The 12,810-nt window shown below is 37.8% G+C and overlaps 1 protein-coding gene across 2 annotated transcripts in view; it reads left to right on the forward strand.

Annotated features, from left to right (window-relative positions):
* Window positions 1-12,810, forward strand: part of ARFGEF1 (ADP ribosylation factor guanine nucleotide exchange factor 1) — a 91,069-nt gene that overhangs the window by 19,393 nt on the left and 58,866 nt on the right. Inside the window, exons 2-3 of one of the 2 annotated variants that reach the window (XM_018079576.2) lie at window positions 8,220-8,250; window positions 12,523-12,679. In XM_018079576.2, the coding sequence (XP_017935065.1) occupies window positions 8,220-8,250; window positions 12,523-12,679 (188 nt within the window). The remainder of the gene's footprint in view (window positions 1-8,219; window positions 8,251-12,522; window positions 12,680-12,810) is intronic. The other variant, XM_029959264.1, reaches the window with a different exon arrangement.

Consider the following 12,810-nt stretch of genomic DNA (forward strand, 5'->3'; position numbering starts at 1 on the left):
TGTGTATGTACACATAAATATTTTTCTATGTGCTTCAAAGGTTGCTACTCCATGTTTTTCAAAGACAGTGAGGTATGACTTGGCATTTCAGTTGAGTAGAGGGTTCCGTAGAGCACAACGAAGAGAGTTTACACAGATTTTCATCAAAAGTTATCAGACTCAAAATGTAATTGCTGTTTGTTTTGAATGCTGCTGCTTAAATAGTGTGTTTAATCTGCTTCCTTAGTTACTCCTTCAATACCTGTAAACATGAAGAAGCAATAGTATAATATGTTGGAATGGAAAGCAAGTTGAAGTGTTCAAATATACTCTTTAAGATTCTTTTGTTTGTCTGTACAAAAATTATTTCCTACTATATAAATGCTAAGTGAAGACCACAGCAGCAATTTTCTTAAATCTGCACAGAACTTTGCTCTTTTCTGTCCATGTACCATAGCTATGTGAGCTGTAATTTTGCAGACAGAGTAAACAAGGTATAATGGAAGGTTAATTGACCCCAGCAAATACCAACGGTCGTACAAACTGTAGATGAAGGCCTGTGCTAAAGCCTGGGCTCAGGAATTTTGTGGGAGAAGAAACACTCATGGTATTCTACAGTGGGAAGAATGTACACAGGTAAAATTCACACTTTGATGTGCAGGCTACCCAAAATACTGATTGTTTCAGTACTGTCTTCCTATAATGAACTTGCATGCACTACTAGCAGTTTGAGGCATGTCAACCTGATTTGATAATCTAGGGGAATTACAGTATTGTACTAAACTGTTTAATTATTCTGTGGTGATCTGAGATCCCAGTGAGGCTTATTAGAAAGCTTTCATTTTTTTTGTCTGCTTGCTATTCGCATACACTGATATGGTTTACTATTGAAAATGGTTGTGTTAAAATTATTGAAAGTTAATTATATTGCTATAGGTAAAAAAGAAATGGGAGAGGAAAGTACCATAATCTGAGTTTGCTAGTTACTCTTCTCTATACATCTTCAGCATGAGAAAACTTATGGAAGCTGGCGTAGTTCAGAAGCAGTGAGGTGAAGGCTCTGTGGGACCAAGAAGAGTTGTCAACTGGAAGCACAAAGAAAATCTCTTTGTGTGTTCTGGATGCTGTGTGTCTCTTGGCAAATCTTCAGCTGTGTGGAAGAGCTGTAAGCAGTTTAGTTGTTAGGAACAATGTTTGGGTAAAAGCAAGTGCTAAATTTGCAGCGTGTGTTTTTACATAAACTTGCTGGTTTTTCTTAGATGTACTGACTTGGCAGAAGCTGCCCACAGAGATCATCTCTGGATTGTTATTGTCTGAATGCAGTGGACTTTGAGTTAAAAATGGCTGGATGCTTCTCCAGTTCTGTTGTTGAGTCTCCTTAGACATGATTATTTTAGTTTTTTTCTGAAGTCTGCTAGTGGCTTTCGGGCATTAATGCTTCCTTACTTTAGCTGAATAGGCAAGAGACTTTTTGACACTGCTTGAAGTTAACAGATATCTAGAAAAAAACAAGTGTCAGGTATTTATTTAGAAATATATTCTAATAACCTGTTTGGGGGAGAACTTAGCATGATATGCTTAGAATTTTATCTCACTGAGGGAGAAATTGTTTTGTGGACTTCTTTTATTCCTATGAAGTTTACATGGCTTTACTAGTGTGAGTTCCAGTTTGGTAAATTTTTGTAATTAAACTGTTACCATATGTGTAAGGTAACTTTATTACATAGTTGGGAATGTAGTTAATTAAAGTTCTCTTCAAATAAAGGGTGAATTTCTAGTTTTATGTAACTTAGTGAGCACAAGTACCTTTAGACTACTATGTCTTTGAGGATTTCCAGATGCCTTGACATGGAGAAGGACAGTGTCAGTATTGTTAATGATGAAAACTTGGAGGTTTTTTTAATCTCTTGGTTGCCAAATATTTTGTGTGATGTTGGAGACAGTTCCTAGAATACTTGGGTGAAAGAATGCAAAGTCAATTTCAAGCAAAGCTTTTAATGTTATAATTTCACTCTTTTTTTAAAGTATAGATAACAATATAATTTTAATTATTATTATCTTTGCATGTTCCTTGGATCTCATCCACTGGCTTTGGCTTGAAAGAATTTAATTCAGATTGGTTCCTTCTCACAGTAGTCTTCTATGGTATAAGTCGTGTGAACTCCAAACATTGATTGGCTTCCTTGAAGTATTACAGCCTGTGCTGCTTGGGCTGGTGCTACCTTCTGATTACCAGGATGGTTACAGTTCTTTAAGATGCCAGTGCTTACTGGTTTGAATTCATTATGTATTTAATACTTGTTTGTTTGGTTGGTTTTAGTTGCAATATTGTTGTGATTTTTTTAGTCATCTGCATACATTTTTTGCCTTTTTTTTTTTTTAATACCAAGTGGAAGAGTATCTTCTTCTGTCTCTCCTCCAGTGAGCAGAGGAGCACATGGATTCATTTTGGGTGTTATTTTTATGAGGTAATTCTTTTTTCCAGTGAGAATGTAGAGTGTTTTATATTCCAAAATATTTACTTTCAGTTAAGTAAATAAACTTTTATTCTCATGTCTATGGTGAATATTAGGCTTCAGATATGCAGATCCTTGTAGAACTGAGACTTATGTATGTGCTTCTCTGGCAGGGAATGCCAGTTGTTTAGAGTACAGTATTGAGGGAACACAACATGTTCTTCATTTTTGAATACAATTCTGATGCAAGAATGGAAAAATTTAATGACAGACATGTAATAAATGCTTGTAAGTGTGGGGATTTTCCTAGCATCATATTTCGTAATGAATTTGTATTTTTCCATTTTATGGTAAATGCTTTGCATTTTTCCCAATAGCAAGTTCCATAAGAATTCTTTTTCCTGTAATCTAATGTACAATTTGATTTTGATATTGTAGAATCTGTGTAGCTTTCCTAAAGGTAACAATTCAGTTATCCCTTACTTGATGAGAGTGTTATCCTTGACTTCTACCACAGTATAACTGTGAGATATTTATACTTTACATGGTATGACAGCATATTTAGGTAATCAGAAGAAATATTACCTAAAGACAGCCTAGAAGAGAGGGTTCCCTTCAGATACAGAGGGATGTTGGCATAGGAACCAATGGAATAATCCAGTCATAAGCAAATTTCAAATGGGAATTAGAGGTACCCTTCAGTGTAGTTAAGTTTTAAATGATGCTTTGAATTGAATTGGGGAGGGGGGTAAACAGTGAATTAGATCCAAGTTGGAGTTTGTTTCATGTTATAGGCTGGTATTGCCCACAGCAGCGGCTTAACCTCCTTGACCCTTGCAGATGAAGTCTTACCACTATCTTTACAGAGAGATTTGTTAATCTTATAGTTGCAAATGAGACTAGCTGGTTATAAGGTGTTAAAGGAAAAAGGAGAAAACTGGAAACTAGTTGGGTTTTTTTTTAATACAAAAATGATGAGCAGTCTGAAGAGGGTAAGGAAAAACTTTCAAATTATGTGCTGAAAAAGTGAATTAAAGCTGGAGAGGTGAGAAAAGTATTATGGATACCTGTTGTAGTGGTTTACCTCTGGCCAGCAGCTAAGCCCCATGAAACCTCTTACAAAAAACTGTGGGTTGAGATAAAGACAGGTCAATAAGCAAAAAAAAAAAAAAAAAAAAAAAAGACAGGGGAGGAATAAAAGAAAAAGGCAGTAGCTCACCACCAGGTGACCAACGCCCAGCCAGTCTCCATGCAGCGACAGGCAAACTATACACGCACACACACAAAATTTACTGAACATGACACCATATGGCATGAAATATTCCTGTGTCATTTGGGGTCAACTGTCCCGACTGTGTCCCTTCTGAACAACTTGTGGGCCCTCAGCCTGCTCACTGGTGGGGTGGGGTGAGAAGCTAAAAAAGACCTTGGTCGGTTGGAGGCGATGGGGCCGAGGGGGCTTGAATACCTTATTTATGTCATGGTCATGGTTTGAGATGGCCCCAAAATCCAATTCCCTAGCTCCATTCCCCCTCCCACATCTCAACTTAATGTGAGATGGGTTTTTCCAGACAAAACACACCAGACTCAAAGTGGGGAAAGGGAATATATTACAATGACTGTACAAATAAATACCACATCACATTATACACACGATCACAACTATCTCTACCATGACATATAGTATTTACAGTGGATCAGATCTCTTCTCCCCTCCAAATAAAAGTCCAGGAGGGAAAGAAGGGCAGATCCCTTTCAGTCTTTGAACAGCAGCATCTTCTGAGGCAGCAGTCTGTCTGTCTTCTCCACATGCAGCAGCTGATAGCTGGATTTCTGCCAGCATCCACGAGGGAGGTATTCAAGCCTCTCTCGGCCCCATCGCCTCCAACCGAGGGGTCTTCCGTGGGCTTCGTAACCCCAGACAAGGTCGTATCACCACGTCATATCACGAAGACTCAGGGGGGGTCTTCGTGACGGGCCGGTATCTCCAGGAGACTCAGCTCCTTGCAGGGCCTCTGTGCCCTGTCTCTCAGGCTGCCACCGTGGCAGCAGTGCAAGGGGGGGAGCCAAGGTCAACTCCCCCCGCATTCCTCTGGCCGTCCCGGTCCAGCTCCGGGACGCTCTGAGCTTCTCAGCTCCTCTCTCTCTCTGGTGCTGCATGTCTAAAACTCTTCTCCTTAATAGGAGTCCATCTCCCTCTTCTCCAAGAGGGTCTCAAAGGAGTTTTGGGGGGCTGGTACAGTCTTACCCCAAACTCTGTCTCTCAGCTGCTGGCTCTCTTTCTCCTGACTCTCCTTCCAGGAGTCCTTTCTCTGGTGCTGCATGTTGTTTCTGCTGCTCCTTCAGTTCAGGTGTTCTTATCTCTGGCTCTCTGCCACCGTTTCTCTGGTCAGTGCCGGCTGTTGCTCTGTGCCCATGGAGAAAAAACATCTCCCGGCATAACTACAGGCACCTAGCCCAGCTTTATGCTGTTCCAGGTCCCTGCAGCCCCCCCCAGCCAGGGGCTGGGAGGGCCCAGAGGGCCCAAGGGGCTCAGAGCCCCTTCCTCGTGGCTCTACAACATGGCCACCTCTCCTTCAACAACCCAAACTACCACTCATCTCTTCCGGTGAGCTTGTGATATGTTTACATTTCTGCAGGAGCGCCCATTGGACAGAACTCCAAAACTTCCAGGGGTTTCCACCCCTTGGGGTCTACCACTTAATTTAGCCTCTGGGGGAAAACAAGATTCAAACCACGACACCTTGACTCTTCTTTAAGCACTGCTCAGCAGTAACTAAAACATCCCTGAGTTGTCAACAGTGTTTCCAGCACAAATCCAAAACACAGCACCATATAACCTACTGTGAAGAAGATGAGCTCTGACCAAGCCAAAACGAACAACAAAGGTCTTCCACTTTTTCAGAGATTTCTTTGAAATTATGATGGTCTGTAGAAGTGTGGATGAAATGGAAAATTATGTTGAAACTGTTGTACATGACTCATTTCACCTGCGTGGTGAAACGGTTGCTGCATACCATTGTAAAACTGCGAAATAACGCATCTCTTTGATCAGCTCTAGCTTCTCTGTGCAAAAGCCACATAGATTTCCATTAATTCTGTGATAGAGATCTATAAAGACATGGTCTTCTGCAACTGTGTGTGAATGTGAGAGTTCAGGAGGGATTTATTGTGTCATTTCTGGTGCACTTTATTTGAAAGTACTAAATACTAGTACAATTAGTTCCATTTTAGGATACGTAATCCTTTTAATTCCCTATAATAATCTGAGCTGTTTTCCATAGTAATTCTGTGTTTATGTCACAGATAATACAGAGGAAGACTCCAAAAGCTGTAGTCCTTTTCTACGGTCTTATTCCCCTGTTTCAGCATTTTACATCCTCTTTTCCTTTTCCTTCCCAAAATCAATGGTGATGTTGAGATAAGCATTTCCAGCTCTTGGATCCTCTCTGTTGTGGTTTTGATTGTGTATTTGGGGAGAGGGAGAGCAAAACAAGGAAGTAGCCTGTGTTTTCAAGCCTGATGTCTTCTTTCTCTAGCTGATTTTTAGTTTTGCAGGGATTACTTTTTCCCATTTAAAAGACTGTATCAGTTCCATTTTATTTGTCTTTAACAGATTATTTATCTAGTGTGAAAATTGTTAGTTACCTTTGTTATAATCTGTTTTTCTGCTGATAATGCTTCTTGAATTTTTGTATGCTTACTACTAGATGTGGTTGTTACATGACCATGAAATTGTACTGTGATTAACTTGTGTTTTGGTGTGGAGGGCAGAGGGAGCAGTCACACAGTGAAGGATATTAGGTTTTCTCTATTCTCAAGAGTAAAAGTTCAAGTCTGATCTCTACCTCATTCATAGTAATAGTATCACATCATGTGCTTATCTGCCATTAAAAATATTTTGGCCTTCTAAAAATAATTGATGTCAACTACTATAAGAACCTTTCTTTTTATTTAACAAAGGTTACAAAATCTGTACTTTCACATTAATAGGTTTAGGCAATACTGCTTAAAAGAGTATTAACATTTAATTAGATTGACAGTTACATGAGCTTTTTACTTCTGCTCAGTTTTGTGGGTTTAGTTGGAAACTTTAAACTTGGAAGCCATTCTGTTGTCTCTGTTGCTTGGTAATGTTTGTTGGACAGACTTCAGAGCATCTCAGGGAGCAGAGTTCCTGGGTGTGAATGCTAAGGTGGAAGGTAAAATTATGGAAGGTATGAAGATGCTGGAGGGAGGAAAAGAGTTTCTTCTCCTTCCTGTTGGTCAGGAATTTGTCTTCAAGCAAGTAAGTGGATTGAATGTCATAACCTGGGAGGAAGGCATACTTTCCTAAAGCATTGCTGACTATTAGGTTATTGTTGTTATTATTGTTACTTATTGGGGAATACTGAATGTCTGGAATATGGAATTATTTTCATGTTTTGAACAATCCTGGGTAACGTGCATTTGAACAACCTCTGGACTAGCTGTTTCTGGGATGAACCACTGACCTGCTAACCTGGGGCTTACTGAGGGTAAACCTGAACATCAGTCATATCAGAAATAAGATGTAGATTTTAGGTTGGTGTGTATTCATTTTGCTCACATTTCTTGATGTTGGGCAAGTCTATGAGTAAACATATTTGTTGCTCGTGATTTGTGATAAAATGCCAAACTTGAGAACCTGTGTTAAGTAAGTGAATTAGTGTGACTGTGTGAAATGGTAAATGAGGGACAGGAAGTGTGCTTTTGCTGCGTGGGAACTTAGTTAGAAATATGAAATTGGTGTGAGTTTTATCAGAATCAGTCCATGCCACTAGTTTAAAGCTTATACACAAAAATCAAAGCGAGGTGGTGTGTTTAGTTGATTATGGTTTTGCATGTTTGAGCAGGCTTTGGTGTTAGAACAGACTCTCTGAGATGATTTCTTATAACACACATACATATATATATCCATCCATTCTTGATCCTGTATATTTCAAGAATGTATTCCTACAACATTGGAAAACTAGGCTTTATGAAATTCCCTATGATTTAACCATGCAAAATGACTAGAGCATACAGACAAGACTACTTTTGAAATCGAAGATATTTCATAAAATTAGTTTCAGTAACTTAAGATTGTGTTGAAAACATACTGTAAAACAATTACTTGAAGGGTTTGTCAAAAGCATTAAAGTCTTAGTCCTTCTGTTTTAATGTACTTTAAAATAGTATGAAATAGAGGCACTACAAACTTTTCCTCCCCCTTAGTCATTACTGTGGTATGTAAAACTGTTTAAAACCAAATATGATAACTGGTCATTAAGGTTTCATAGAAGAACCAGCAGTAGTGGGTTGTTTGTTTCGGGGTTTTTTTTCTGTATAATCAGTGCCTTTTTTTTCTGTATATGCCTCATTTAACAAGCAGTGTGTACTTCATATCTTTTATAGATAAATTAGTAGTTCTAATAATGTTTTAGTTTGCCTTGTTATTTCTATGTATGTGAGCTGTGAAAAGAGTTTTCTTGGCAGAAACATTCCAGGGATGTGGTGTTTAGCTGTCATGAACTGATGCAAATTTAAGCATTCAGTTTTGAATATAGATTTGTAAAGTAATTTTGATACAGTTTGCAATCAATGCAGGTGAAGAGTAGAAGTACTTAAGAAACTGCTTGTAAACACGTGTTTTCTGTTGTATACTAATCCTGGTTTCAAATGTTTGCCTAAATAGTTTTGCTTTCCAGACATTTTCAGTTATTTAATTTTATATTTGTTGTTATGACACCATTTCTATAACTATGCCTTTGTTTCATTTTACAGAGGAAATAAAGGCTGAAACTGAAAAGCAAAGGTATGTGATAGTTCATTGTATTAAGTGATAGTGCTTTTAGCATGTTAAAATGTGTACCATACTTATTCTGCAGTGGGAATACAGGCTCTCTCTGAAAAGTATTTTTAACATATTTTGGATGGCTGGTAGTATCTGGAAATGTGCAAACAGTGCTGTTTATGTGACTTGCTGTTCTGGTGCAAGGCACAGGGCTTGGGACTAGCTTCAGAAAACAGAGAGAGCAGGCTGATACTGTCTGGCCAGGGAATGTAGGAAATAAGAATCAAGATTGGAAAAGGTCTTCGTGGGTGGCATAGAAGTTTCTTGCTTTATATTGATTGGTAGAGGAGCCTTGAAGCGAGTTTGGAGAAGGGGGAAAGAGACTGGAATGCAGATAAAAGATTTGAACTGTGAGTGAGCAAGGAGAGGAGATAGGGATGAGGAAGTTGGAATGAGCAGAGAAAACCAATGTAATTTGAAAAGACAAGGTGTGGAAAGGACCTTGTTAGGGAATAGGTGTAGATTTGTGAAGGCAATTCGTCTGTGTGTGAGGGTAGAACCAACATTTGACATTTAGCACTCTTCTACTATCAGCAAGTAAATTTTTAAGTATTGGTAAACTATGGAGTGCATTATTAGTATTTACGTGTTCCACAGGATCTTCTTCCTCATCCAGTGTACATTACTAGCTGTGAGTCAGGGCTGTGTGGTGAGGACTTTTTATACCACTTGTTAAAAGAATCAGATCAGAGTGTGAAACTGATGATGAAAGTGTTCTTACGGCTTAAGCAGATGAGAGCTGCTTGGGGATCTGTGTTCTGCCCTGGTTTGGGCAAATCATTTAAACTACAGCTGTCAGAATTGGCTTCTAATGATTTCTGCTTCATCCCCTAGGTGTTTGGGCTGAAATCTACAGGTTTTTACTTGGACAGTGTAAGCACATCTAGCTGGAAGGAAAGCCAGTGGGAACTTCATTACAGAATATGTAAAGGAAAACTTAATATCGAATATGCTGAAAAATTGTCTTACAGCTTATCAAATTGAACACATTAAACCTTAGTGAGTGAATCTGACTGAGACTGTGCTTCACTTTCCACCAACAAAATAAAGTCAATACCATTAGCTCATAGTAGGATTGTAAAAATAAATTTACTATTTTTGTAGTGTTCAGAAAGTGTTGTGTCTAGCACCACAAGACTGTCTCAGACAGAAAGTAATAATGTGGATTTATAATAAGGTTTTCCTAAAGAAGTATAAGTAAAGCAGAAGTCCACATTGTGAAAAGCATGATAAGAAAAATAAACACCTTAATGTTAAATATTCAGTGAGAGATGTTTGCTCTGGGCACTGAATAAGGAAAGCTAATATCTGATCCTGTAGTTAAATACCATGCTAAGACTAATGACAGTGCTGAATTATAATTATTTATACAAGTATGATTCAGCCATTTATGAACTTTGGGTGCTTCATTTCTGTCCTATTAATGTCTGAAGTTGTGTTTATTTTGGGGGTAGAATGTGTCTGCCTGTGTACATTTTCTAAATAAATTTTGATTTCTTCAGTGCTGTCTTTATTTTGACAGTAGCTTTTGCTGCTATGAAGGCATTGCTGGACTTGGAAACTGTGGATGGACTTCCCTATTTTTACTGTAGAGTCAAATTTTTTAGATGCAGTAAAAAATACTGTTTTTCTGGACCTTAGAATAGATAAACTTCTTAGTTTATCAAATTATTTTCAGCTTCTTATTTCTGTAATTGAGATTTGAATACCCTATCAAGGGACTTCTAATGATGATTCTTTAAAATTTTCCAGTCCCTGTTCAAGGTAACTAATCTCAGAGTTAACCTGGAATGCATTGAAAAATAGATAATTTTCACCTTCCAGAAGTTTTGTATGGAAAACTCCTTCTTTTGTTGTTTGGTTTTTTTAAACAGAGCTGGCATTTGGTAGTGGAGTGGAGGGGAATGGAATAGAAAAGTACAGGCTGATTTATATAACTGGTACGCAGCAAATGCCTCCAAAACGGTTTTCAAAATCCATTGTTTGACACATACCTTAGCCTTTTGCTATCACTGATACATAAGATCAGCATATTTCATAATTCTCATGCTTGGTAGATGCCTTGGTGGAAGAAAGTTTTGAGTATAGTTTCTGGTTTTAGAGTCTACTGGGAAAAAAACAAACAACAAAAAACCAACAAACCAACAGAAGTAATTCACTGACGTTAAGAAGAAAAATCCTTCTGAGTTTCTATTCTCCCCTCTGTGCTATCTCCTTCCCTTACATCATCAGTAATGTGATGAGGTTATTGAGTTGCTTTTCCAGAGACAAAGGTGCATCATCTTTCATACTTAATATTTTACCCATTTTAAAATAGCTTTCAATTAAGAGAAACTTCAGGCTTATTCAGTAGCTTGCTCTGGCCTGGGTTCATCATTTCCAGAATCTCATCCTGGCCTGCTCCTTGTTTTGAACAATTCTGGGTTTATTTCTGGAGTGCTCTTTTTAACTTAATTTTAATGGTTTCAATAGACATAATCACTAGATGATGAACAGTCTTGTCATGACATAAGCAAGAGAGAACCACCCTTCCATTCCTCAGAGAAAAGCTTTTATAAGAATTTCAGAGAGGTTAAAGAACGTAGAAGAATCGCGTACTTCCTCTGCAACTTATCTGATTGGGGTTTTGTTCAAAAGAGCTCTGCTTCCAGCAAAACAATACAAGGCAATAAATAAAGTTGCACATCCAACAGAAAAACAAACCTCTGATTTTCTTCAGGAAAAAAATATGTAGGGATAAATTAAACCTTCAAAAGAAATGTTATTTCGTAGAAAGTAGCATCTTAACACTAATTGTTCACTGTTAAGACTCAGAATTTAGCTGCCCTTTTTAAACAACCTAAACAAGGAGATGTGTTGGAATGTGGTACCAAATATCATCTCAAGGACAATGCAGCTTGCTCCATGAAAAGCTGAAACTAATGTATATTGATTAGTTTAAGGCTCACTTCATGATGCATGGGACTGCAATCATTCCTTAGATTTATAATAAACTCTTGGAAGTTCATTCTTTCACTTCAGGAACGTGAAATTGAATGCATTCCTTGAAGCATCTGATTTTATTTGCAACATGCATAGGACCTGTATTTGAATATAGTTATGCTATAAAGATCTGTTTGAATTTCTGCAAGAATTTTACAATCCTTCACTACAGAATATGCTGTTATGTGCCTTTTATTTTTTTTAATACTGCTTGCGAAGTCTGTGTAAGACAGTGTAGTTTACCTTTAATGTATAGATACTGTGCGTGCACAAAAAAGGTCAGGAACGCTTTATGGATGATAGGTGATGAGCTTTCTGTGAAGTAAAAAATCTGAACGTCTTGCTTTGAGCCGAAGGCAAACTGCATTGAAGCACACAAATTAGTGAAAAATGACCCATTCTTAATGACCCTTTTTCGATAGGTATTAATGACCATGACCTTTCTAAAGGTGCTGTAAGCAATAAAACTTCAACAGCTCATAATTTTCTTGCTTTTGTACTGTTAGTCATTTCAAATACTTTGCCCAAGTGAGATATATTGGTAATCACTGAACTCTTAAATTCTGTGGTGTCACCTGAAGCAGAGATAGGGTAAAGGTTTGAGGAGTTTTGTTAGTTTGTTGATTTGTTTTTATCCCCTGAGTATATTCAGATATATTCCAGCGTGCCTGTAACAAATGTGGATAGAGCCTTCCCAAATCTTCGTTCGCGAAGCCCAGCCATGATATTCAGATACAATTTCATTTCCAAAATAGATGTACTTTCTCTAAAGTACTGAACCAAGCTTGTATTGTAATATGATAGTTGAGTAGTTAATAACTTCCAGGATCATTAGTTTTGGCAAGTTGTATTTTTATTGGTTCTAGTAGTAACAAACTTGACATCTCCTAATTATTATTTCATGTGGAAATTGTACCGAATAGATTTCCTTTCTTCCCCTCTGTTTTCACCAATCAAATAAGGGGAGTCTTTTCCTATTTGAGAGGAAACAAGTCTTATGCCTTCAAACCAGCAGGGACCACTGAATATCCACTTAGTGTGCAAATGGGTCAATTTACCTGATCCATAAAGGAGACGTGAATTATAAAAGCTGTTAAGAATATTTTACATATTACCATTACGTTAACTTCATAGAAGTTAGTCTTTTCCAGTGTTAATTTTCTCGATATTTTATTTCATTCATAAGCATTGTGGTGGTGAGAACTATTTGCGTGATCACTTACAGCATTCTAATACAGTCATTCTGTTTAGTCCCCCTCATGGAGAAGCAAAGTCTGGTTCAAGCACTCTTCCACCCGTGAAATCAAAGACGAGCTTCATTGAAGCCGACAAATACTTCCTACCATTTGAATTGGCATGCCAGTCCAAGTGCCCCAGGATTGTCAGTACGTCTCTAGATTGTTTACAGGTCTGTATAAAGATGGGCTTTAACTGTCAACTTTAAATTCTGTTACTTTAGAGGGGAAGTGCAGTTGAATGTAACAAATAATGTCATGGGATTTTTTATTATTTTACTTTATTACACACACAACCAAATAA

The sequence above is a fragment of the Manacus vitellinus genome, unplaced genomic scaffold (genome assembly GCF_001715985.3).
Source record: "Manacus vitellinus isolate BGI_N305 unplaced genomic scaffold, ASM171598v3 scaffold_1_pilon, whole genome shotgun sequence".
In the NCBI taxonomy this organism is placed as follows: Eukaryota; Metazoa; Chordata; class Aves; order Passeriformes; family Pipridae; genus Manacus; species Manacus vitellinus.